Source organism: Polyergus mexicanus, unplaced genomic scaffold, assembly GCF_030449975.1.
Source record: "Polyergus mexicanus isolate NDT 795.1 unplaced genomic scaffold, iyPolMexi1.0 SCAF_16, whole genome shotgun sequence".
NCBI classification, from domain to species: Eukaryota; Metazoa; Arthropoda; class Insecta; order Hymenoptera; family Formicidae; genus Polyergus; species Polyergus mexicanus.
In genome coordinates this window covers 364,035-391,309 of record NW_027223336.1, presented here as the reverse complement: position 1 = coordinate 391,309, position 27,275 = coordinate 364,035, and the positions used below count along the sequence as shown (strand labels likewise).

The following is a 27,275-nucleotide window of genomic DNA, read 5'->3' as shown; positions in this document are numbered from 1 at the left end:
TCTTTCTCTTTGATTATCTCTGAATTAAGATTATTATTTTTTTAATTTATCAAGATTTCATGATTTGTTTTGTATCATAAGCTAACTTATATTTATTATATACAAAAACCAATGTTTTTTTATACAAGATATTATATTTTATAATGAGAAAATAGAATTTATGATTGTGGAGTAAAGAAAAGATTATATTCGCTTAATTTTTAGAGAATTTTTTGAAACATTTGATGACGTTTCATAATAGTTAAATAAAAAATAATGATAAACAATTATGCTATATATATGTATACATATGTTACATAATTGTACATATATATGTATATATATATATATATATATATATATATATATATATATATATATATATAGCTATGTACAATTATGTAATATGCTCTTATATAACAAACAAAAATTACAATCCGTGTTAAATAAATTATAAGAAATTTTCTCGAACATTGATTACCCATTTTAATAATAATGTCATTTAGATGTATGAATACGAAGAAACAAATCTAAAGTTTCGCTGTTATTAAAATATGTAATCGATTATATTCGAGAGAGAGAGAGAAGAATCCTTATAGCATACTTCAGATGGGTATATATGCACACACACATTTAATTATTTTTGCATTTTAATGTAAACGTTCTTAATGATTAATTTATGTTGTATTTTTTGCTTTGAATGCATTCAATCAATTTACGAAATTGTTTATTCTACATATTGCAAATATTATAACTAAACTTGTTTATTTTTCTCTCGTAAAGTTTTTTTGAAACTTACATTTTCATTCATGCATAACAAATTATGAGAGATGTTTTTGCGATAACATATTGCTGTTTTCTTTGTTTTCCAATTTCTTCAACTTGATATACATTGAAAAAACAAATGCAAATTGTATTATTTGTACTTTTATTGCTTTGTGCAACGTTGAATAGCCTACATTAACGTCCGCAAAATTATATCTCGTATAGAAAACATTACTGTTTAGAATCTGTCATATCGAAAGCTTCAAATAATAAGTAGCCTTAATCGGAGAAAACCAGATATTGATCACTTTAATGAGGAGATATTTATCACGGATAGAATAACGGTAAATTTCTTAACGATATGTGTGTTGTTCGAGAAGAGATCGGTGATGTTTGCATAAATATAAATGAAGATCCCGGAGAAAGAACTCGGTTATATGTGCTTTTTTTAAGCACCGATCCGACTTCTCTTTCGTTTCTCTTACAAAGATTTCTCCCACTAATCGCCGCAGAAGCAATTCTTCCAAACGATCATGAAAAGATCGGGCCGAGATTATATTCACTTATATTATAACACTTTGCCGCAATATACATGCCACTTACCGTACAATCTGACACGAACATTCCTAGCGAAATTTTTAACACTGCTACCTAATGATTCATTTAACAGATACGAGATTTTTATAGAAAAATTCTAAATAAATACGCGACTTAAATGTTGCTTTATACAGCGCGATATATTTTATGTTATTCCTACAAGATAATTCTAAAATACATCGTAAATCTTGAAATTTCTCATTCGTCAATTAAATTTTAATATATTTTTATTAGCAAAAAAAAAATTCCCCTGAAAGTTTTTTATTTTACCTACGTTTTTTATTAGATAAAGATCAAAATTTCAATTCATGAAAGAATATATATAAAATGTAACAAAATTCATTCTAAAATCCGCTATATATATATATATATATATATATATATATATATATATATATATATATATATATCCGCCTATTATTATATATTATAAAATTAAATAATGAATTAAAAGTTGTCATTTATTATACACGCTCATGATAATTATTATTATTCTATAATTTTTATGCACTAGAACAACACAGGCGCGGGCTGCGCGCGCGCTTTTATTAATGGACATTTCCCAATTTTTTTAACTTTTCTTTTCTAACTTTAACTTTTTCTTTCACAAATTGTCAAACTGTCAAAATTCGCATGATTTGACAGTTGCAAATAACACGAATGAAGCAAGTTGCAGCGCACAAGCGAGACAGCCAATCAGCATCGCGGAAAAGAGGCTTCAACGCTTTGATATATTCGATTTCAAAGTTTCATGCCTTTTTTAGAAAGGGAATGTTAGAAAGGGATAGTAGTGATAGATCTATATAAATTTTGAGAACTCTCAAGAATTTACGTAACGTAATATTGAAGGCCTTGCTATATCCGCATCACTATATTCTTCTTTACGGCTTATCGTTATCTACCACTTCATAAGAACATTAACCACACATTTCCGTGATTAATCTATGAGATAATATATTATCGGTTAGATTCGAGTTAAACACGAGAAACATGAGTTGCGTAATAAGAGATTTGTGTAAAGAGACACATGTTCTTTTATAGATCCGAATTTATAAACAATAGTAAAAAATTAATAAAATTGGGAAAGACGCGAAAAAAGTACTATCGAGAATCGAATGACCAGGTGAATGACCAAATGTTTCATAACGAAACTGCGCCATCAAATGATAAGTTGATTGAAATTGCCCAATTATTTCGGAGTCAGGGTCAGGTTCTTGAAAGATCATGCTAAGACCTTGAGATATCTCGTTTTCCTTCTTCGATCGATGCATTGCATTATCAGTTTTTTTTTAAAACACCGTTCATTAATTTGTATTTTTAAGCAGCTTTCAGTACGATGTCTAGTACATTTCTCTTACAAGATTGATGTGCGCGACAAAGTTCAAAGTTTCATCGTAAAACTTGCGCGTAATAATATATAACTGCGAATCCGGCCATGCGAATGTTTCATCGATTAAGGTCAATTTAAATAGATTGACAGATGTGTTTAATTAGCTGGCGGCGTAGGATAAGGAAATAAAAACAAGTAGCTCCTCAAAAGTTTGATTTTTGATAATACTTTAAATATTTCCGGTTCACGCCAGATCGAGTGATTCATGCCGCGTTAAGAAAGTTTGGAAATAAACGACTCTCACAATTTCCGCGCATTGGCAGAAACAGGGTTAAGGGATGAACAGCACGGAATATGGTACCATAAGCTATCGTTTTTCTTTGACTGTCAGTAAATCTACTAAAATATAGATTGATCGCTTTATTGAGTCGAATATTTGTCAAACCTTGATATTGACGTGACATATCAATAATAAGACTAAACACGTTTATCGAATAAAATCATTAAATAATGATTGTATTTTTAAAAATAAAAATAATATTTATTTAACAAAGTTTTTTGATGATATTATATTTCCTCTATAAAAGTTTGTTATTTATCATTATTTCAATTATAATAGCAATATTTTTTTAATACATCAAAATTAATGACAATCGTTAAATTCTATTTTTAGTGACATAGAAATATTCTCAGAAAAGTGGAAGGGATATGAAAAAAATTCGAAGAAATCCTTCGAACGCGTATGTAAATTAAACTTCCTGACATGACATATACATATATACTAATGAAAAAATTTCCTACATTCTTCGTCGATTTAACAGTTAACCGGATATTTTGCGAAATATAATATATTCTGGGTTTAAACATAATAGGCATTCTGTTTGTAGTTTATCTGGGTTATATGGACTTTGAACTTATTCTGTTAATAAGTGTTCTGTTTAAGATAACTTTTCTCCGTCTCTCCTTCCCCTCCTACCCACCAAAATATGCAAATTTTCTAAATGCATATATAAATGTGATTCTTAAAACCTTGGAAAAGGATATCGTAGTTGCAAAAAGCTTTAAAGAAGAATATCGCTGTTATAAATAAATTTAGCATTATTTTTGCTCAATGTGTTTACATAATGTATTTATTTATTTAAGACTTTTTTTAATGAAAAAATACACATAAACTATAAACCGTTTAAAAACATTTTTAGTAAGTTGTATATTCTATATTTATGTGTATAAATAATAGATAAAACGATATATTTATTACTGAAAGTGCTTAAAAAAAATCGAATAACATAGTTTGTTATTTATAAATAGCTCTATTACGCATTAAAACATTTGTTTGAATTTATCTGGAAAATTTAAAAATATTATTTTATTTATGCTACTTGACTAACAAGTACATTTTTCAATGTTGAATTATATGTTTATGTATAAATACTAAGTTATCTATCTCTCAAGTTGAAAATGTTATTATATATATTTAAGACGATTACATTCTTCTCAAATACATTGAGAAACAATAAAATCATCACGAATAATATATAATAATTAACGTCAGTTATTCGGACATCAATTATGCAAATAATATATAAACAAAAGTGCTTAATTTTCATTAAAACACTATACTGTCATTATATCTAAATTATTTAGTATTTCATTTATATTTTTCTTTAGCCAGTAATTTTATGCGAATAATAATATACATATATCGATAATAGATGCATTACTGTTTCATCCAATTTGTTCAATGTCTTATTGCATTGTATAAATATTTTCGTAAATCTTGTTTGATTACTACGAATTTTACGCTATCTGGGCACAATTTCATCTTGCCTGCCGGTCATTTGGAAAAACCGCGAATTAACGTTCGTAAAGATATAGGGTGCACTTTCTGTAGGACAGAGTACTCTCTCCAGTATCTTAGGCAATCCGTTTTCCGTCTTATTTCCGACCGGTTCCAACATATTATTCCATAAAAGATTGGCGGCTGAAAATAAGAAGGAAGCAAATACTGAGAAAAACCGAATATATTACATCATTATTTGCTTCATTTATTTTATTATTTTCGTGTAAAAATATACTGAATTTTTTATGTTGATCCTCTTTAACTTTATTTATTTATTATTGTAACATGTAACAGGCCGATTTTCCGTGTCGCCTAGTGAAGCGCAACTGTTTTAACGCTTCGGTGTTTTTTTTTTTTTTTTTATGTTGATAGGCGCAACTCAATCGATGACAGTAAATGACAATAGTAAATAGCATCATAAAAATTACATGCTGCTTGTAACATTTAGTTTAACATAAAGTTAATATTTTGCTTAAATAAAAATATCTGTTTAGAAGAGCAAAAGTGGAATAGTAAAAATTAATATATTTTTTATTATTAATATATCTCTTACCGAGTGCATGTCCTTTCTGACTAAAGTGGAAACAGTCGTATGTGACCAAAGTAGAATCGATAGGCGGTGCATGATTAGGATCTGCATTAGGTGCATTGAATAATTTAGTAAATGGTTGTAATACCACGGTGAAGTCCGCGGATTTATCGTACCTATAAAGAAAAACAAAAAATATATTCACTAACGTCTTTTTGTGTATCGTAAATAAGTTTACGAATTTAACACATTGAACTTTTTCAGCACAGATATATCGAATATAATGAAAAATTTCTTTTAATAATAATAAACTCTTACAAAAGAAAAACTAAAAAACAATATGTTGTTGATAAAAATATATTTAATTGTACATTGAATGATGTTGAGGATCTACCTTCCTGAGTATATTAAAGTTTCGGCGGCCTGTTGATAGAGCCGTGACATGTACGACGCGACAATTTCCGGCCGGTTACCCTCGTGCATACAGGCGCAATAAAGGGGATGCAATATCTTGCACATGGCACTTCGCTTTACTCTAATCGAAACCGTGACATCTGTAAAAAAAAAGAAAGAATACAGATAGATATAAATACATAAATGTAAAGCTTTTGTAAAAAATTAATTATTAACATACGCTCTATAATTTTTGTCATATAACATTTCAAAATCTGTTAGAAAAGGCATTCGAGTCATAGGTACATATTACAATAATGTAATAATATTTTTTTGTTTATATTAGTATGTAAAAAATTATTAATTAAATTTATTAATTTTTTTCTACTTTTGTCAACTATTTGTATAAAATTACTAATTAATAACAATAGCTTCCTGATATGTAATTAATACAAATGAGAACGGACTAATAAATAAGAGCCAGAGCGCGAAAGTGCAACCGACTTCCGCATGTTGCCTCTTTTATTAACCTGCTCCCATTTACATTAATTACTAATTTGTTTTATTTAACTAATCTATTCATTAAATTTTTATTAAATTATCACCTATGGCTGGAATCAGATTGACCAGTGTGCGAGGAAGCGCGACTCTTAAGTAATCAAGCGCTCTTCGTAAATGCAGGGCGTAACGCATTGGCGAGAATTGTTGCGGGTTGTAACATTGCGCCGAGCAAATATCATTAGCTCCAAATAGGATTGTAATAAGCTGAAACATAAGGAAGGAACGACTTTGTTAGAATCAAATGAAAATTTTAATAGCGGTTATATTTCCCCTCACCGATTATCTCATGTTGCAATAAAGAATTACGAGACACACGGATTATTACCTTCCAGTGTTTCTTCATATTTATTTTTGGATCGCTCTTGATCCTCTGCACTAAGATTTTCGCTTGCTGTAATGCGTCTTCTGTAGCAGCCACTGGAAAGGCGATGTTTAGTTTCGCCAAGGTTGAATGAAACTCACCCGTGCCGGTAGAATATCCGGTTAACCTCGGATTGAATATCTGTCATTGCAATAATGAAGAACATCGCATTTTTATTATGAATGAAATCGAACACTGGATTGAATAGAATGAACATTTATTCGCACGTAATTTTTCACTCTCTCTATATGCGCGTGACGTGGCAGATCGATGAAACGTAAATATAAAGATACCTTAAGACGTTTCTGATACATCGTACCTTCAAAACGTTAGGAAGTGTGAGAAACTGTCTCCAATCGCCTTGGCCTCCGGCACACCAACTGACCCCGCGTGCCTCGATGAAGGTTCCTGTAGCGAACTCTTCCATGGCGCCGTTTCCGGCGACTAAGGAATCGCCAAGACCACCGACCACGTCGATGTCGCCTGGTCTTAATCGATGAACGTTATCTGGTATTGACAAGGATCTGCGCGAAAAATAATAAAAAGAAATATGAATTTTTGAAATTTATCCACCAATTTAGAACTCGCCGTCATACACTAAACGCGATCATCTGCTGATATGTAATCATGTTTGTTGTCATCAAAAAATGGTGCAAATGACTATAATTAGCTTCAAATTTATAATCAAAATACGAGCAAGTATCTATATAATGAAAATAACGACTTCTATTATAATCGCCGAGAAAATTATATTTTATACGTGGTGTTACATAAAAGATTAATTAAATGGAATTATACCTGCCAGAGCGCACGTTGCAAGGAAACGAAACGTTATCGGGGATTATTGGTTGTCTTCGTACATCGCTGCGTAGCATAGGGTACGAAATTCCATTTGCGTCGATTTTTTTCTGAAATTTGTACGATTTGAATGAATTACACTACCAAGTTCTGTTCACTTCACGCACATACGAAGAATGTGCATTAAAATTTTATCGTATTCGGTATATCTAATACTTGTGTGCGCATTAGTCACAATAATTCTGATGATGGAAAATTAATTTAAAATAAAGTACAAGAGTTATAGTACCATTTCGCATAATTCATTGTATTCTTTTATAAAATTTGCTCAATTGTGCTGTAAAATGGTAATTTCTCCTTTGGAATATGACACTCTTTGATGCCACTCTTTGATGTCCAACTACAATATCTAATTACGCGAGATTCGTATCTTCATTGAAGCGATACTCATCGTCGAATACTCGTTTGAGTAATTTGAATTTGCGCAACTCGCAAGATATGATTTACAATTTAATTACCGTAACAGTAATGATAATTTCAATTCGAACAACAGTATAGGATTTTCTCGATATATTTAAACATTTTTTACATTAATTATTTTGTTATTAAAATAATATTAATTATTAAACTATATTCATTGAATTTTTTAATTTTGAAAAAATACATGTAAAGACAATGAGGCAGTAACACCTGCATATATGCAAGAAAAAGTTTTGATAATAATTTCAACTTTATGCAGTCTCTGCTATCACTCGCGTAAATGACTGATATTGAAGTTCTTCCATGAAATGTTTAAAAAAGCGGAATTCTCTTGTAATTTGAAAATACTGCATAATCGAGAAAAATTTGCAACGCTGGAACGTTGTTGAAATTTTATAAATATTTTTGAGAATATATGTAACATATTTCCGGCATTACATTAAATAAATCTGTGTTACTGCTAATATACATAAGAATTATTTCTACAACCAATTGTGCAAATGTATCTCCGAAGTAGAACGAGACTTTTCACTTGTCGTCTTTTCTGACAGCGCATTTAAGCCGGTGTCGATTAGCGTGCTTAATATTCGACACATGTCCATACTCTTGCTTTCTTCGATTTGCAATCCAACACGCATCGCGTCATGACTTAAATATTGACACATATAAATAATTTGTCAGTCATGCCATCGAAATAAATGTCATATTTAGATATATCTTAACTATATTTGTCGGACATTCAAGACATTATATTGCCAAATATTTTTTATTATCTGCATATATTTTATTATAATACCGCAACGTATACTTTATCCACTTTTTAAAATAATAATTGAATAATTAAGAATATTTATCAGTATTTTAAAATAGTATTAAATTTTGCATTTTACAAATTTTAAATGTGTATTTTATATGAAATTTTTATAGAGTCATATAATGTGGCAATACAATTTTGGAAAAAGCAATATTCAAAAAAAGACCAAAAATTTAGAAAATATTATTTACAAGATTTTATAATTTATAAAGATCCGAATATATTGAAATCTTGAACATATCTGATATGGCACAAGACCTGCAGGTCAACAAAGCGGACAAAAAGAAATGTTCCGGCCTTTCTCCGATTGCGTGAAATGCAAAGCATTCTTCTTTTCGAAGTGCGTCGGCAGTTTCCGGTTTCTAATATTGAGACTTGACGTCATACTTAATTCTTTTCATCAATTTTAATAATAGCAAAAATTTATTATAAATTGGATTAGAAATCACATTATATAGAGGGCGCGTCAATAATTTTTTTATGCGTTTTATATTACTTTTATATTATTTCATGTTAGAATCAATGATAGAAAGAAAAAGAAAAAACTGTTTGATAGATAATATCATATTCAAATTTTGTTAGTCCGTGTAAATATTTTCGCAAATCGGTTAAAAAATTACAAATCGTTCGGATAAGAGAATACCTGATTTTAACTCGCAAATCACGCGCGATTTCTCGTTTGGTACGCGAACCTATTTAGATGATCTTCTGCATACTAAAACATTTTCGGCAATCTTCATAATGTCTTTTGTTAGTCAGACTATTGAATTTGCGAACAATTACTTGGTAACTCTCACTTCCTTTATCTTCAACAGTTACATTGTGGTTACAACTTAAAATGCGGAAATTAACATTAGTAGGACAAGTTTCTTCTTTTGCATAGTTTTGCTTTATGAATTTTATGTAGTGCTTATTCAGTGCTCTTTTTTTTATTTATTTTATTTAAATAAGAAAATTCTTTATTTAATCTAATTTATTATATATTTATGTATTTATTTATTTTACTTAATCCTTAAATTAATCTAGTTTTGATAATTTAAAATTAGTTGAATACAAAAATTTCTCAAATCGTGCGTTGTTACAATCCGAGAAATAACTTTACAAAAAATATATATATATATATATATATATAACAGATTAATCATCATGAAATTTAGCTAATTCTTAATTTCGCGATTTTAGTACCAAAAACTTACCCTGCCTGCTTGAAGTATACTGTACAAGAAATCCATGAAGGGCATGCAATCGCTCGGATAAAAGCCAATGATGGCCAGACATAAGTAAATTACTTGAACTCTCATAATTCTCGAGAGTTATTAACGAGCGTTTCGAGATTAGTGACCGAAGAAATCTCCTTTCGATTTTCTTCAGACTTTTTTATTCTTCAACTGCTAATCATTTTATGTTGAAAAAGATCTTGTTCGGCCTTCGACTCGGTCGAACAAGACTTCCGGTCGCCATCGATTCGTTGTCTTAATAGCGAGCGTCTTTGACAAGTCTTTTGAGTCTTCGACTGGAGAGAACTGCAAACTTTGATGTATGTACAAGCCGTTATTTACGCATGCATAGAATGAGAGAATCGTTTCGATAAAGCAGATTCTCGTTTATTTAACGACGGATATCCGCGATATAGAGAGTTGTTTAATCTTTCTCTGTTCCTTCAATTAATGGATAAGTTTCTAACCAATATCTTCATTCAAAAATAAAGATGCAAAACTTACATTGTCCGATTTTTTTTTAATATTACGTTTCATATATGCAATTTTATATTTTATATCTGTATTTTCAAATAAAAATATACAGAAGCTAACGTTAAACATTTCTGATTAAATTCTGAAGTACGAGCAAAAATATCTTCAAGTATTCTTCTTCGAAACTTATTTAATTTCTTATTAATTTTATTTTAAATTTTAAAGAATCGATAATGTGTGTGTGTGAATTTTTCATCTGTCATGTTACTTGTATCGATGTTAAAGTCGATCTGGAATAGCTATAAGAATCGTGGCACAGAATATACATACATACATATGTATAAATCGCAAATTAAAAAAAAAATACAGTTAGATTCAAGATAAGATACAAGAAATTTTTCTCTTCACTCGTTTTAAAACATCTAAACACTAAATACATCACAATTGTTAATCTTTTTAAACTTTGTTAGCTTTGATATCTAGAGTCTAGAGAAAGTGAACGTTTTTTTTTTTTTTTAGAGACTCCGGTTATATCAAGTTTGGCCTTACACAATGATGATTTTCGATTAAAAATTATATAATATTAAACGTATATATTTTAGTTTGTCTTATTTCAAATTACGTCTATAATTTTAGAACGATACAATGATTTTTCTTTTCATAAGAAGCCACTATGATTTCGTTTAACTTCGCAAGAATGTAGACGATCGGAACAATGAACAATGTTTTTCCATAATTTTGCAAGGATATAAAAAATGAAAAAATCGACAAAGGCTTTGAAAGTCTCACTTTATAGAATCCCCTATGAAGAAATGAAAGACGCGCTTTCGCTGATGTCTAAGTTCGCGTACTAGTCCTGCTGGGTATTTTCATAAATCACTTTTCATATCTTTAGAAAATGCAATTTGTGTATGCGAAAAAGTAGAAACAATATTATCAGAATATCCATTCATATATGAATACATTAGCGTGAATGTATGAACAGCTTTTTAACGCGTGCGTTAGCATAAAGAAGAAATATTATATATCTAAAATAAACTCTACAAATCTTTTTTCTTGGATTAAATTGAAAAATATGCTATAAAGTTAATTGAATATTTTTTGTGCAAATTTTATATATATATGTGTGTGTGTGTGTGTATGTATGTATATACATATATGTACCTTATCATCCGGTGATCTGTTATCCCGCATCATTACAATTGAGGAATTGTTTAAGCATCACGAAATTTGTTATTAAAAATTTGAAAATTTTTCATTATTATTAAATGTCTTTCCTCACTGTATGTAAGACAACTTTTACGTTTGACATCTACATCTGATTCTAAGATTATCTTTTCCGAATCATGAATATTTTCATCATGACAACACCTTCAAGTCGAAAGTTCCTGTGACTAATTTCCTTTCTTTTGCCGTAAAAATCGTTATTTTCTTACGCAAGAACGTTCAAAGAATTGTCAAATAATTGTTTAAGCACCAAACTCTGTTGCGCGAAATTATAATTCTAATAAGTTAATAAGTGTTTACGCGAAAATATTGGGAAACTTCAAGTGTCAGTTACGCGAAGAAAGTCGATTCTCTTCAACAGTATTACCGGATGACACCACTAAACATGAATGAAACGGGTCGAAGAAAGACTCTCATGCCCATCGATGTGACCCCCACCTTTGAACATATTGACGGTTCCCCTGCATTCTTTCGTAACCCTATGCGATAGTAGACAGAAGCATACATAAGTGACGAGACATTAGATGGCCGGTGTTACGATAAATCGCCTTTCTTCTTGTATTAATATACGCTTACATCACTTTATGTACATGTAGACACGTTATACTTTTTTGAGTTGTTTATTGACAAATTCTCTTTTTTACATGGAACAGCTTCTCTGAAATTACAATTAAACGTCATTAACATCAGGGATTGAATACCAAAATAATTTCTTTACCAATTGTATATTGATATCGTGTTCACCTTTATTCTTATAAAATGGCACAGAAAAAAAATTTTAATTACATTGACAGCAGATGTCAAACATCGGTACATAAAATCGAATATCTGATATTTATACCAATCGAATTTTTCTTTTATTGCTGTTATTGTATAAAACCGAGAGATATTGATATCTTCTACACCGATTTCAATCCCTGATTCACGCATCTTGCAGTTTGCAACGTAATTGTAAATACATGAAATGCTAACTAAATAGAACATATATTAAATTTATATTCTAAAGAAAACAATAGACATAATACAATTATATATGTAACTTAACGTTGTGTAATTCTTTATAGCATCACGAAATAATAATTGGAATAATTTTATATAAAACAGAGTTTTCCATTTATTTATATATTTGCTCTCTCTATAAAGGATAAATAAACACATTATAGCAGCTTCGACTAAACTTAAATAATTATGATACTGCGACTACGTTTAAAAAAATCACGGTATCATATTGTATAACTGCTTGATTCATGACCTAATATCGATCGATACTTTCTCCTTTGCCAAGTATCAATATTTCAGTTTTGCTAGAGATTTTGTCTTTTTTTTAAATTAAATCATATATATAATAAAAATAGACTGAGCAATAATGACGTAGTTCTAAGAATAAGTAAAAAGAAAGGGAAAATATAACTAGAGGCTCTGTCTCTTTCTAATGAAAGAAAATAGCAGAGAACTGAATGCAAATGTATGCTAAAAATGCATAAATTTACAAGCGCGAATGAAGAAGGCATTACTAGATATGTTTTCTCTTCTTTTTTTACTTAAATCTTATACCAAAATAATGCAAAGATAGAAAATATGCTCAGTCTATTTATATACTATATTTAACCATACACGCCTGAATTTGCATTTGTAGCTAGATAGGGTCTTTCTTCTGTCGGACACAAGAACGTCTTCCAAAGCGATTCCCAGGTCTCCGACTTATGACCTACTGGTTGCAACAAATTGTTCCATAGACCATTTGCATCTGCGAAAATACAGAAACAAAATATTTTTAATGCATTTAATTCTTTAATATTGAATTAAAATTTTGTTTGAATTTTATTTGATAATAATTTCGACAATCTGTCTTATAATAATAGGACTATTATAGCGGATTGTCAAACTATATAACATATTATAATACTCGTAATGATTATTATCGCACTTGAAATTATTGCAATATTATGCTAATTAGCAACCTTCAGTAGGAAAAAATTAAATTAAAGGGATTTTTAAATACAGAAGATTAGTTGAAATTAAGATTAAAGAAACTTAGGAAGATTAAGGAAAGTTATTTATGCGATATTTCTTGTTAGAGAAAAGTGAACTTACATAGAGCATTAGTTATTTGCCTAAAGTGAAGACAATCGATGCTTAAATATTTATGCACAGGAACAATTCCATCCTTATTTTTTGGTAACATTGAATGCCTTAAAATGGGTTCAGCTACGACTGCGAAATCCTCACTCTGCCATTCTGGCATCAAAGAGATTTCAATCTCTGCTTGCGACCACCTAAAATATTTGTTGCAATTTTTACTCAATTTCTACATTTTGTTTTCAATAATATTGCTAATAATACTTTTATATGTCGGGATTAGAACTATTTTATTATGCTGTTATCAAATATTTCTATGTAATATAATGTATATCTAAAATCACGATAAGTCGTGTTATATCAAAAATAATTCGCTAAGAATAATGTGGTGAGCTCACCTTTCTATTATCTCATAGTAATATTCTCTATGAGGTCTAAATGAAAAGCCAAACATACAAGGGCACTCGAAACCCATTGTAAGAGAACAGTTTATTTCCGGGTTTCCTATTTGAGCTTCAACCAAAACCCTTGAACTTATAGGCGCAATTATAGCCACAAAAGTTCTCGGCAAGTTTTTCTTCAGTATCCGTAAAGTTTCGATTACATTTGCTTTATGATCTTCTATAACCTTTTCGGCTGTTGGTTCATAGCATATGTTAGCACAAAAGTCATTGATTCCGATATTCATCGTGACAAACTGTAAATAAGGTATGTTGTTATCAATATTTAATTGCCAGAATAAAATATTTTTCATGATTAAGAACGCAGAATCTCGTTGAGGACGAAATGATACTTCGTAAATATAGCACATTAACGGAGGTAAAAATCACAAAATTATTGGAGATAATAAGGGAAGTCTTTCATTAAGTTTTTTATGCAACAGAAATCGATTTAAAACTATTAAAAAAAAAAGCTCCTGTAATTATTTACATTTAAATCAATTACAAATGATGAGACACGTTCAAACAAAAATGGCTACTCATTATTCCACTCTCAGTGTTCGTGTTTGTAACAAATTAATCCAGTCGAGTAACGTACCTTCCAAGCCTTGTCCCAGGTCGTACCCACCATTGGATAACTTTTAATTCTCTCGACTAATACCTGCGCATCATAAGGCAAATCCACAGACATAGCACCAATTTCAGCGACATTTAATTCCGATGCTTCCATAGTTGTCAAAGAATCTCCCACTGAATATCCTACTACATCAGGGTTGAATACCTAATATATATAAAATTTCTATATGACTTATTTACATCGTTAAATTAATCATTAGATATTTCTCAGGAAGTAACACCGATTCAATAAAGCATCACAAGTAATTTTTCTGATAAATTTTTTCAATCGTTGTTCATAGAAAAGATCAGAAATCTTAATTGTGATTATAAATTCTTTTTCTGAGAATAAAATGAATAAAAAAAATGAATTGAAAAATAAAAATATTTTCTTTATACAGATCTTATTAACTAGATATTATTTACGTCTTTATTTTAATCTAGTAATGCGATTATTATTTATTATCGCACATATCAAAGCTATTTAGGATTAGGAATTATAATAGTAGAGTTTATTCGTCGTAAATGTTCAAGTTTTTGTTGCGACAGCAGCCTCCATAGCAATCACAAGAATATTGATCGCCTTAAAAGTCTACCTTGATAATGTTGGGAACAGTTAGCCACTTTCTCCAATTGCCTTCGCCTCCGCCAGCCGCGGTAACTCCTCTGTTGCTTACGAAGAGTGCTATGAAACACCTTGCAAAAACGGCGGCTCCGGATGTAAGGGAATCACCCAGTGTACCAATCAGTTGGATATCACCCGGTTTTAATCTGTTCACCGAAGTTGGTGGTACTTTCGATTGACCAACTAAAATTTATCATGAATCATGTAGCGTTCCATAAAGAAAATATATAGTGTGTTTCTCTTCTGTATTGCATAGTACATATTTTATTCGATTAATTTTGAATTAACATTTTTTTCATCAAAAACTTCTATACGCATTCGTATTTTTAAAATAATTAACTATTAAAACAAAAACACATTTTTAGTTGATTTTAAGAAGGAAAGAAAGAGAGAAAAAATGAATCCTACTTTAATAGATTAAAAAATTCTAAGATTTAAAGTTGTAAAGATATCTTTTTTAAGATCCAAGTAGATGCCAAATTCAGCCACTTCGCCCTGATATTTTTCTAGCTTACGCTTCTTTAGGGAGGTGCTTTAAGAAGAATATTAAAATTAAATTTCAAACTTGGGATTATTTAAGCAGTTGGTAACGCATCAAGTAAAATTTATTCCCTGTGCACAACTATTTAAATTCAAGTGAAAATTAATTTTTTTACTATCATTTGCATCTAGCTGTTAAGAGCCCGAGGAATTTAAATTGTGTTTTTCACATGTGAAAGCCGAATCAATTTCTTTACTTAGTATTATAAAGATATATTGCAATTATAAAAAAAATTTTGCCGCTGTTTTAAGCAGCTCTAACTGTTAAAAAAAGAAAAGCTTATCTTGAAACGTCAAATTTTGAAATTTTCAATAAACATATTATTTGTCACAAAGAATATATTTATGACAATGAAATGAAGATGGATAAAATAGATGAAGATGATAAAAACAGTTATGAAAAAGTGATGCTATATGAATAACTGTTGGCAAAGGTAATAAAAAGCTAATAAATAAATATCTTACTTGAAACATTGCAAGGAAACGGAACACTGTCGGGAACGGGTTCCTGCGTTGTTCCTGCAGGTGGTCCTAGCCATTTTTCTATAGGATCTGAAAATTAGCAAATCACACATATTACAATTTATTATAAAAATAATATAATTTTTAATTATACATCTAGTTACAATAGCGTAAACAATAAAATAATAAAAAAAGATAAATATTGTTCACATTGCACATAAATAGGCAGGAAAAAAAAGATAATTATTTAATAAATCAAATAAATCTGCTATTACTAACTAATGATAAAGCACAATTCTCTAAACGTAATTCGGTACGTGCGTCGAATTATTGGCCAGGATAATGAATTATTCAGAAGAGCGGTTATAGTGCAGGAAGAAGGTTCGCGAAGACGCGAGTTACATTCGTTTGCTGCGCATGCTGAAAAGAAACTGCTTCCTTTAAACTATCTTAGATAACGTGTATATATATATATATATATATATATATATATATATATATATATATATATATATATATGAATGTATTTTTTTATCAAAGTTAACACATTTAATCAATGTTTGTTCATAAATTACGTTAAATGAAAAATACTTCCATGCAATAGAAAATAACGGAAAGCGGCAAAGAAGTAAAGAAAATAAAAAAGAAATTATGACTATCATTAAGACCGTACATACCCGTTACGAATTGTGATTAATCTATATTTTTGCAATTCTATCAAAAATTCCAAAGTTTATCCCGCGCATTTATAAATGCGATATTTGAAATACTCTAATATTTATGTAATTCATGCTTTTTATTAGGCTTGTATTGACTGATGATACCGTAGTATTCTTAAATCAAACTGGATATCAATTAATATCTGTTCGAAGATTTTTCAAGACTATGTGTTGACATTTGAATATGTACAAATATTTATTGTAGATATCAAAATGTTCTTATATGGTATAACTTTTATCATACATACAATCAATTAATATAAAATTAAAATTAAAATAACATTGAGTGATATCAATCGAATTGGCAAGGATCGGAAAAAGATGATCAAAAATGAATAAATTTTATAATTAGCTCACAATTGTATAACTTTGCATACAAAATCGTAAAGTCGTCGTAATACCCGTTGAATACGACCGAGAATCGGAAAATTATCACAAATAAATAAATTTTATAACTTCACGATTTGATAATTTTGCATACGTGATTGTAAATGAACATCAATCGAATACGATCAAAAAAATTATTAAAAATGAATAAATTTTATAACGTTCACGATTTGATATCTTTGCGCATAAAGTCGTAAATGTACATCCATTAAATGCGATTGACTTAGCATTTAAAAATTATCAGAAATAAATAAATTTTATAATTAGCTCACGATTTTATCACTCTGATATTCATCGAATGCGACCGAGATACAGTCGAGAAATTATCAAAAATGAATAAATTTTATAACTAGCTCATGATTTTACAATTGTGAAAAATCATAAACACACCTTCATCGAATAAATTAGAATCGAAAGAAGATTGTTAAAAATAAAGAAATTTTATAATTTAGCTCACAATATTTTATAATTTCATACATTTATCGAATTAAAATAGATACAAAAATATGAGATTTAACATTATATGAAAATATATAAAAGATTTACATTCTCCATTTTCTATGATATATGGCAAATTTTACGTGCACAAATTATCTTAATATAAAATTGAATTAAAAATACTAAATATTACATGTTTTGAACATTTTTACTTGAAAATAATGCTGAATAAGATGCGCCTATTACATTAAGATAAAAATTGACAGATGCAAATTTCAGAACGGTAATAAAATCTTATTGTCAGTAATAGATCTGTGTATTTTTGAAAAAACTTCAAAAAAAAAAATGTGAGCTTTTCCCCTCGTAATCTTTCATACTACAGACTACTCATACATACCATAATAGTCCTCGACCCAATGACGGAGACCGGCAAATATCTCGTCGTTATAGGGAGTATCCAGTGCAGTCTTAACGGGCTGACTTGACGCTCTCCAACACAACTGTAGTAGCAGAATGCAGTAGGGCCATTTCCACATTGTTTTTTAAGATGATAGAATCGATGAAAATTGAAATTTGGAGACGGGTCGGCAATACTGTGAACTGTTTGGTAATGGAAGCGTGTTGCACTGTCCGAAATCGAAGTACCGAATGACCCATCGCACAGCCCAACTTGCGAAGAAAACTCAAATGCAATACAGAAATCGCAACCTTGATCAGAAACAAGGCCATCTCGTTTTGCGCCCCGCTACGAAAAACAATAAACCGTGATTGCTTCATAATGGTAGGAAGCAACGCGATGAAGGCGAATATCTTATCTTTTTTACCACCCTATTTTTATATTATTTTTTTAATATTCTTAAAAATTGCATAAAAAATAGTTTATGTCGTTCAACATTTGGCCTTCAATCCAGCAGCCATTTGACAATCGTATCTTAAGTCACGCGCGGCAAAAATAGCAAGGCTGATCATATATCCGCACTGTAAATGCTTTACTATTTGAAAACAAATATCTATAATTTAAAAAAAATGAAATCAGATCTTTATTCTTTAACGAGAAAAAATAATAAAAAAATACATTGGGACTCTGAATCCTAGATGCATCTAGTTACAGCGTATCATTTAGTGGATGCAACTGGATAGATAATAACATCGCTCTAATAAAAAAAAAAATATTTGAAGAATAAAAAATATATAACTATCTTATAATGTATAACTATCTAATAATGTATAGCATCTTAATATTGACATAATTATCTTTTACTCAAATATCAATTGCAATTTTATTGGCTTAAATAATCTATTGTGAGATCAAGATTCGCCTGCATATCTGTTGAATTGACTTTTATTGTTACGTGTACCGATTTTATTGAAAAAAGGTACAGAAATAGATATAAAATCAATATAAAAATAAATTGAACTTTAACATAAAATAAAATCAAAAGTTAAGTATAAAGTTATTTAAATTTAATTATAAAAATTGAATTATAAAAATTAAATATGAAAAAAGATTGATATTATAATACTAATATTATTGTTATTATTATAAGTAAATAATTAGTATATTACAGTTTTGTTGTTGTTGCTATACTTTCTTTAATGTATGTAAAATATAAATATAGATTATAAATTTAATAATAATTAATTTTTTTCTCGCTCTTTCTCTAGTACTTGTTTGTAAAATATTAATCATTCAAGTTTGCCTCTTTCACTGATCGATAATTCAATTAGCTTTTATTTAATCAAATGATTCTTACCGAATCGGATGATTCTCAATGATTCATACTGATGATTAATCGAGGATCCACATATTAAACAAAGTGTGCGTATCAGTTATCTTCTGCTGCATTTCTCCTGCACATGTATAAATCGCTTAAGCGATTTGCCGCAAGATTGCGACAGTCGCAAAACTGGTGGTAATATCAATATTATGATGCTGGATATCGTATTTTGTATTATCGCAAACAAGAAAATTGTGACTGATCATAGCAGGAGTTCGACTACTGCTACTAACAACACCTATTTTATCATCAGACGTTTCGGATACGTTTTTTAAAAAGCCTAAAATAATTTAAAGATGGACAAGGGATTCTAGAGACATTATATACATGTTACAAAAAACAATTTTCAATTGTGTTTAACATGTTAAAATCAGACAACGTATTTTTACTGTTCTATAAATATATATATGGTACACATATTTTATACATACATAAGTAGCTAAATATTATATACATGTACATATTTTAATATGTGTCTGCCTTTATCGCATAGTTCGAACACAATTTTTACTTTGTTTACATTGACATATATATATATATATATATATATATATATATATATATATATATATATATATGTATCTTATCATGTATTTTTTAAGGGGACTAATATTTAGCCATTTATGTATATATGTATATTTTTATGTATATATATGTATATATATGCAAGTCTATGGTACATAAGAAAAAAATATATATATAATACATATATGTGCATCATATATATATTTTAATTACACTTAATTTAGATGAAGGCGCTAACCCGTCAGAATTTAACCGTAGCTTTTGGATCCCTTTAATGACGGACAAGGGTTCTAAACATTAATAAAACTGACACTAGTGAAATTGATTGTTATATTGCTAACGATTGCAATTGGATTAATAAGATTGAATTTTATTAATTAAACTCTTGCGTATAAAAAGTATTTACATAATTACTCTAATAATTATTTAAAAATTTTTTTTCTATTTCATCAAATATTATACAAAAAATTATGTTCGGTTTAAATTTTGCATCTACTGTAAGTAAAGTATTGCACATGAAAGATAAATAGTAAATGACTCTACATATCATTAGCACATATATTTCTATGATATCTTGAGGCAAAGAGAATAAATACACATTCTATTGTGCAAGCAATAACCTTCGATTTCAATTTTTCTTTCTTTTATTCGTGGCCGATAACATTTAATGTCAATTATTTAATGTTTAATATATCTAATCATTATGGCGGAACGAGTGTTACCTTAAAGATTATTATACTGTTATTTCAAAGCTTGTTTAATAATAGTTTTCCAAATGAAAAAATGTCTAAAAAGCTCGAAAAAAAAGAATCGATTTGTAATTAACACAAATAAGAAGTTATTCAGCCCCTCATTTGACTTTAATAGACTCGATATCAGATTTTGTACAATATAAATTCTTTTATTTATGATAACTTTATAAGAACAGCGATTATAAAATACATAATTATTTGAATAAAAATTCTGTTAATGTAATGTTTATATTTTAATAATTAACAATAAGAATAATGTCACACTTATTTACGTCTTTGAAGCTTTATTAAAAAAAAAAAAAAAAAAAAAAAAAAAAAAAAAAAAAAAAAAACATTTTGTATGTTTTTAGTGGTTCACAGCTGGAATACGACCAAATTCGAATCGATTTGAAATAAGCAGAATATCCCAACAAATGATTAATGCATCTCTTGCATGATCTTTATCGGAATTCTTCTTCCAGCGCAGTACCCGAATTCTCATAGTCAGCCGAGGATGCTTTGAGGGTGAGAAGGGCATGCTTCAACATTTAGGAGACTTCTATTTTCAGCAGCCGTGCGCCTCTTTTGTCGGGCATCGATCGTCGGTTTTTTCCATGTAAGACGTATATAAGGAGTTGAAACCGCAGAATCTGAGTTAGAAGAGACAGAGAACGAGAGAGAGGGGAAAAGGGAGAGTAGAGGATCTTTGTCGGAGAGAGCTGGCGGAAGACAAGGATTTGTCAGAGGTCAAGGTTGAAACGAGTGAGCTGTTCCCTCTCTTCGTTTTTCCTCTCGTCATCTCTATTTCCTTCTCTCTCTCTCTCTCTCTCTCTCTCTCCCTTTCTCATTTTCTCTCTCAATCCCACCATTTTTCTCTTTCCAATTTTTTTTCTTTCTCTCGATCGAAAACGCAAATTTCCAGTATTATTTTCTAAACAGATATCAGAATCATTGACCGAAAACGTTAATTTTGGTTTAATATAGATGTGATTTTACGAAAGCATGATATGTTTGAAATATATAATAGTTACATCTAAAATTATATGTATGATTACTCCCTCCATGTTTATCTTGTATATATCTAAACAAATCAATAAATAAATTAAAAAAAAAAAAAAGAAGAAATAGACGGTTATTTAAATTAACTCAATTGTAGCGTTGTCGCGTAAAGTTGTATAGAAATCGAACAGTTCAAAACAACATGCAATTATATTGTTATTAACAATTTTTTTTTTTAAGAATTTTCTCTCAGCAATCATACTTTTACAGCATTATAATGAATGACAATTATTACAATTATATAAAGAAACAGTGAAGAAGCAATCAGTGACCACCGGAGTTGCCAGTCCCCTCTTCCCGGCTTATCTTCTCGAAATTCTATTCCGCAGATAATGAATCAGCGATATCAAAACTCGTTAGTATACAGTGGTAGAATAGAGTTCTTATTACTATGTCGAAATTTAGCAGTCTTACATATAATCACATTCTGTATCTTAATTCTGTTAGAATTTTTCTCTCTCTCTCTCTGTTAGACTTCTGACAAATTTTTAAAACATCTTATACAATTTAGATATTTTAGTACAATATATTATAAAACAACATTAAATATGCACCAATACATATTATTAATAATATTACATATTATTAGAGTAAAGATATTAATTTAATAGATTTGAATAGTTTTTGTTACCCATAAACTATATGCAATTCTATTTTAAGAATTGTAAATGAATGATAAAAACAGATATATCTCACTTCTTTGACGTAAGCCTACAATTTTACTTTTCAAATTTTCTTATCGTTAAAGGAGTTAATCGGAATAACAAAACGTATTGTTTGATTTGTGTAGTTTGGATCAAAATGAAAAAAAGATAACGAAACTTTATACATTCTTTACGTTGCAGCGTTCTACAATAATACTATCTTCTTAGAGAATCTGCTTCTCTCTATTCATATGTGGAAAAATTCCTATATATGCAGAATATGCGCAAGAATTATATAAAAAAAGTCACGCGTGCTGGTTGAATTATATAATGTTACTCGTTTATCCTTCAAAATGTATAACTAAACGAAATACGATTCGTTGCACATGAATCGCATAACGCAATCTTATGAGAATATCGTCGACATGTGTGTGTGTCGTTCATATGATAGATAATGACAGACATTTCTATAATGATGACTAATTGTTATAGATGTAATGTAATTATTGCAACATATTACATTGCTCAATTATTGATGACGTTACACTATAAAATCTCTTGTAAATATATAAATGATATAAAAGTATGCCACGTATAAGATAAGATAATAATTTATATTCGTGGAAATTATGATTATAAAAATGATTAGTTATTAATGATAATAGAAAGCATGATTTGCAAAATAGATATCAATTGTATTCAATCGTAATAAGTCATAAAAGACGATGATTTACGGATATTTCGTTGGCGAAGAATTCTATCGAGATCTCGTCGACCACTGACAACCGAGAGGTCAAGATCGAATTTATTCAGAATCGCAAAGATATCTTCTATAAATAACAACTAGATTCACAAACTCATATTATGGAAAAATTATACGTATCTTTAAAGCTGGTAACAATAGCAAATAAGATGCTTCTTTAGATTTTTTAAACTTGTGTATCATTCTTAACTTGTCGAATGATTTGCAGAATTGAACACTAGCTGAGATAATAATATTTATTAAATGAGAATGATCGACTTATCGCGCTGATTTTTCGTCTATTCTCGTCATTTTGCTGATCCTCATTCGTAAAGATTCGCAAGATTACAAATCACTAACGCGTCTTTCGAATTCGCGAGCTAAGAATGAAATAATCAATATAAAAATGCGCATACATTCATAGCCATTTATCATTTTAACAATATGGAGCATCATACTATACAAAAAGATGCGTATGAACAGCTCGTGTCAAAAAAACCAACTTATAAATGCATCTTACCGCTGCACACAAATAATAATATATCTATAGAAATATAATAACACAAAAAAAAATTGCGATAAAACGAAAGGACCAAGCTAAAGTTCACGCGTTAAAGATTTTGTTCTGCTTTATCATAGCGGATATTACTTATTTCTTCATTTTTATGTCATAATATGTTAAGATAAATAATTAAAATGTAAATCTCCATATGCTATTTTTATGTAACAGATGTCAGCGAAAATTCGATTAGCTTCGGGATATATAAGAGCTTAGTGGTATGTATTTTTATTGCGATCGTGCTTGTAACAACGATACGAGTACAAAGGATCGCTTTATCATTTGTTTGGCTTTGATGTATCCAAGTGTAATGTACACGATGAAAATCACGCTAATTAGACATCTACTGGTTTGTACGCGCGATATGCGTGTCAGTTCAATGAACCTGCGAACGATATTGATCTAGTTTAAACAGACGCCTAAACGCGCAACCCCCGTGCACGTCAACGCGATATAAATGAAATTTACGATCTCGAGTGAGATAAAAGGTACTTAGATTTTAAATAACAAATATATAATCTGTTACAATAATATAAACGTAGATGCTTATCTCCGGAAATTGTGCTTCAGCTTTTGACTGCACACGAGAGCATAAAATTTTATCTCATCATATCACTATCTCATGCAGTTTCACGTATCGATGATTATTAATGTTACCGCACATGCTGTGATACTTTTCCTATATTTATATTTATTGAATACATATCTTTTTACTCGATCATAAATATTTAATAGGAAAAAAAAGAACAATTAATATTTTATTTAATCTTTTTAAAATCTACGTACGTATATCAGAAAATGTTTACACGTTTAGTACATACATTTATACGTTTCCTTTAAAAGTTTAGAAAGGCGTTTTGAAATTTTCAGATATCAATAATAAATTAATATGAATTTGAAATAATTGAGATAATTTCAATATTTACCGCACGTATAACTTTTAGATTAATTAAGCGTTTCAGCTATCATTACTTGGCTGTATCGGTTACCGCCGACACAGATTATATCGTATATGCGTTTGTTTAATCTTAATATATTATCCCATAGAAAATTGCTGATCTGTTCCTGTCATTAGTATGTAAATTTGCGCTAATTATATCCTGTTTTATCCTCGTGTACAACGAAATTAATCTCCTTAAAGTTTATAAATGAATGACTATAAATATTGTATATTGAAAAGAAAATGTTACTAAAAAATTATTTAGCATACCTATGCATTAAATATCTAAGGAACTCCAAAAACTTTTTTTATAGTTTAAATTTTTTATTTTGAAAAGGATAAAAAAAACTGTAAAAAAAAATAAAACCGTATCACACAGTTAAACATTCTCTCTTCTTGGTGTCTTATTCTTCAAATATTAAAAGTTAAATTTTAATGACTTTTAATTTTGGCAGATTACGCATTTTTATAACTTAAATATTATCACTGACACTGGCTTATATTGACTTGCTTTCATTATGGCTAATGGTCCATCAGTTTTAGAATAGTGTGTTAATCGCTGAAAAAAGTTATCTGAAAGCAGAAAAGCAAAAATAGCTGAATGCGACATCATACTCTTTAGGCAAATAAATCGTTGTTGATTAATTAGGTTCTGATCGCGATCTTATATTATTTGCGAAAAAGAAATCGGAATTGAGGATTTCGTCAGTCTACGATTACGGTTCACTTTCTTTAAAGATTAGTTTGATGCCAAAATCATCGAGGTACAATGGTATTACATAGCGAATGCAATAATTTTTACAACACTGTAACTTATTAATGTTTTTCGCGTTAGTTTTATGAGATTAGTGTCAAAGGAGATTTATTTGTAAACCAGAGCCGATAAATAGCGGATAAACGTGTACATATTTTTTCGTAACAATATAACGCGAATCGACGAAAAATAACGCGTTTATTAAATTTTTAAAGCTACTCGAAAATTATCACAAATTTATCACGTAACTCGATATCATGCGCAAATGAAGTAAAAGTTTCTCTTTTTCCGGCTGTCTATTTCAGCAAAAAAAAAATATATGTACACAGATTGACAATTAAACGTATTTGTAAGATTTAAATCTGATTCGGAGTTCGTTGCCGCCCATGTTTATGCGTGTGTCCTTTGTGTGAACCTTATTTTTGAGTTTCCTTCTCTTCTAAAGAGGATTTTCTTTTTGTTATTCTCCGTTTATTACGCATTTAACCAGTTGTTGGCCCCATCTGCATCGGATGTGGCCGTAAAGGGAAAGAAGAAGAAGAAGAAATCTGATTCGAATCAATTCATACTTGTTTTTAAACACGATACGTTTAAATTATTATACCAATTTATGAGCTCTTTATATGTTCCCAGATTGCCTTTTGCAAAAGTGTGACATTTTTTTTTACGCAATTTGCATATATAAGATAACGAAGGAAACTCTATCCGGAAAAAAATTGTGGCGATCGATATAATTTAGTTAGATTCGCGCAAACAAAATTCCAATGAAACATTAATTACATAATTGTATTTATATATAATTACTAATTGTTTATTAAATTAAGTTCGATGACATCATTTCCAAGTACAATATATATACGTCGAGTGTGTTAGATATGGGGTGATAATCACTATCGCTAAATTAAATGCCAGTCAGCCGCATAATTATTTCACTTTCAATAATATAATTTGTGACATCATACCTAAGTAAAGTCTGACACATGTAAAATGATCGACAATTTTGATGTCATTTACAAGTAATGTGTAACAAAAGATAGAAATAATATTGATTACTCTTATAACATGTTACGCATATATATATATATTATATTAGCAATAAAATATTGAGAGAAAGAGCGCATTTCCCTTAAAGGACAAAATATCTTAGCGAAATAAATAAATTAAATAAATAACGTTTTATTATACGAGAGAGAAACGAAGAATTAAAAATTCTCAAATTTCTCATGTTATCCAATTTTAGATCTAATATATTTCGATCTTGAATTTCTAATTTTAGAGTTCTCGCCTTGGCGAGTTTATATTCTTCACAAATCTTTTACTTTGTAAATCCTTATGTAACTATAGACTTTTGAATTTACAGTTTCATAGTTTCATAAATTATCGGTCCTGTGTGTACCTTTGCTTTTTTGATTCTTTTAATTCCATAAAATTTTTGATTTAAGATTATTTAATTATCTTAATATATTAGATTTTTACACTCAAAAACGCTTCATCGAAGATACATATATCTCAATCTAATGCAAATCAAATTTTCACATTTTGAAAGAGAGAAAATCACATATACAATCAGAAATTCATCTTAGCAGATTTCAAATTTTTGTATCTGTATCTCTCTTCCGCGAAGAATACATGCGAAACTAGCAATTTGCTGTAAAACTCACTCACCCACAGTCTTCTCAATATATATTATACTATATTTTATATTATATTATATTTATTTCTATTTATTATTGTATAATATACAGAAGTCTGCAGACTCATCCAATATCTCGATATAGCGGCTATCGACTCCCCCCCTTCCAAGATTTTTTCGATCTACCGCCGAACGATATATAAACGTGTAACCAGTTTGCTCGCACTCACAATGCGATTT

General features: G+C 29.4%; 2 protein-coding genes across 2 annotated transcripts; both read right to left on the bottom strand.

Moving 5' to 3' along the window:
• Positions 1–4,345: 4,345 nt before the first annotated feature.
• Positions 4,346–9,748, bottom strand: LOC138940091 (phospholipase B1, membrane-associated). The gene is made up of 8 exons (XM_070308627.1): positions 9,644–9,748; positions 7,154–7,263; positions 6,675–6,879; positions 6,320–6,496; positions 6,039–6,198; positions 5,435–5,594; positions 5,065–5,216; positions 4,346–4,652 (listed from the first exon to the last, which is right to left on the bottom strand). The coding sequence occupies exons 1-8, from the start codon at positions 9,746–9,748 to the stop codon at positions 4,474–4,476; spliced, it is 1,248 nt and encodes a 415-aa protein (XP_070164728.1). The 3' UTR covers positions 4,346–4,473.
• Positions 9,749–12,969: 3,221 nt separating this feature from the next.
• On the bottom strand, positions 12,970–18,318 carry LOC138940092 (phospholipase B1, membrane-associated-like). Its single transcript, XM_070308628.1, has 7 exons — positions 18,068–18,318; positions 16,130–16,216; positions 15,096–15,307; positions 14,483–14,665; positions 13,843–14,141; positions 13,460–13,641; positions 12,970–13,112 (listed from the first exon to the last, which is right to left on the bottom strand). Exons 1-7 carry the CDS (start codon positions 18,204–18,206, stop codon positions 12,970–12,972), a joined length of 1,245 nt encoding a protein of 414 aa, XP_070164729.1. The 5' UTR covers positions 18,207–18,318.
• Positions 18,319–27,275: the final 8,957 nt, after the last annotated feature.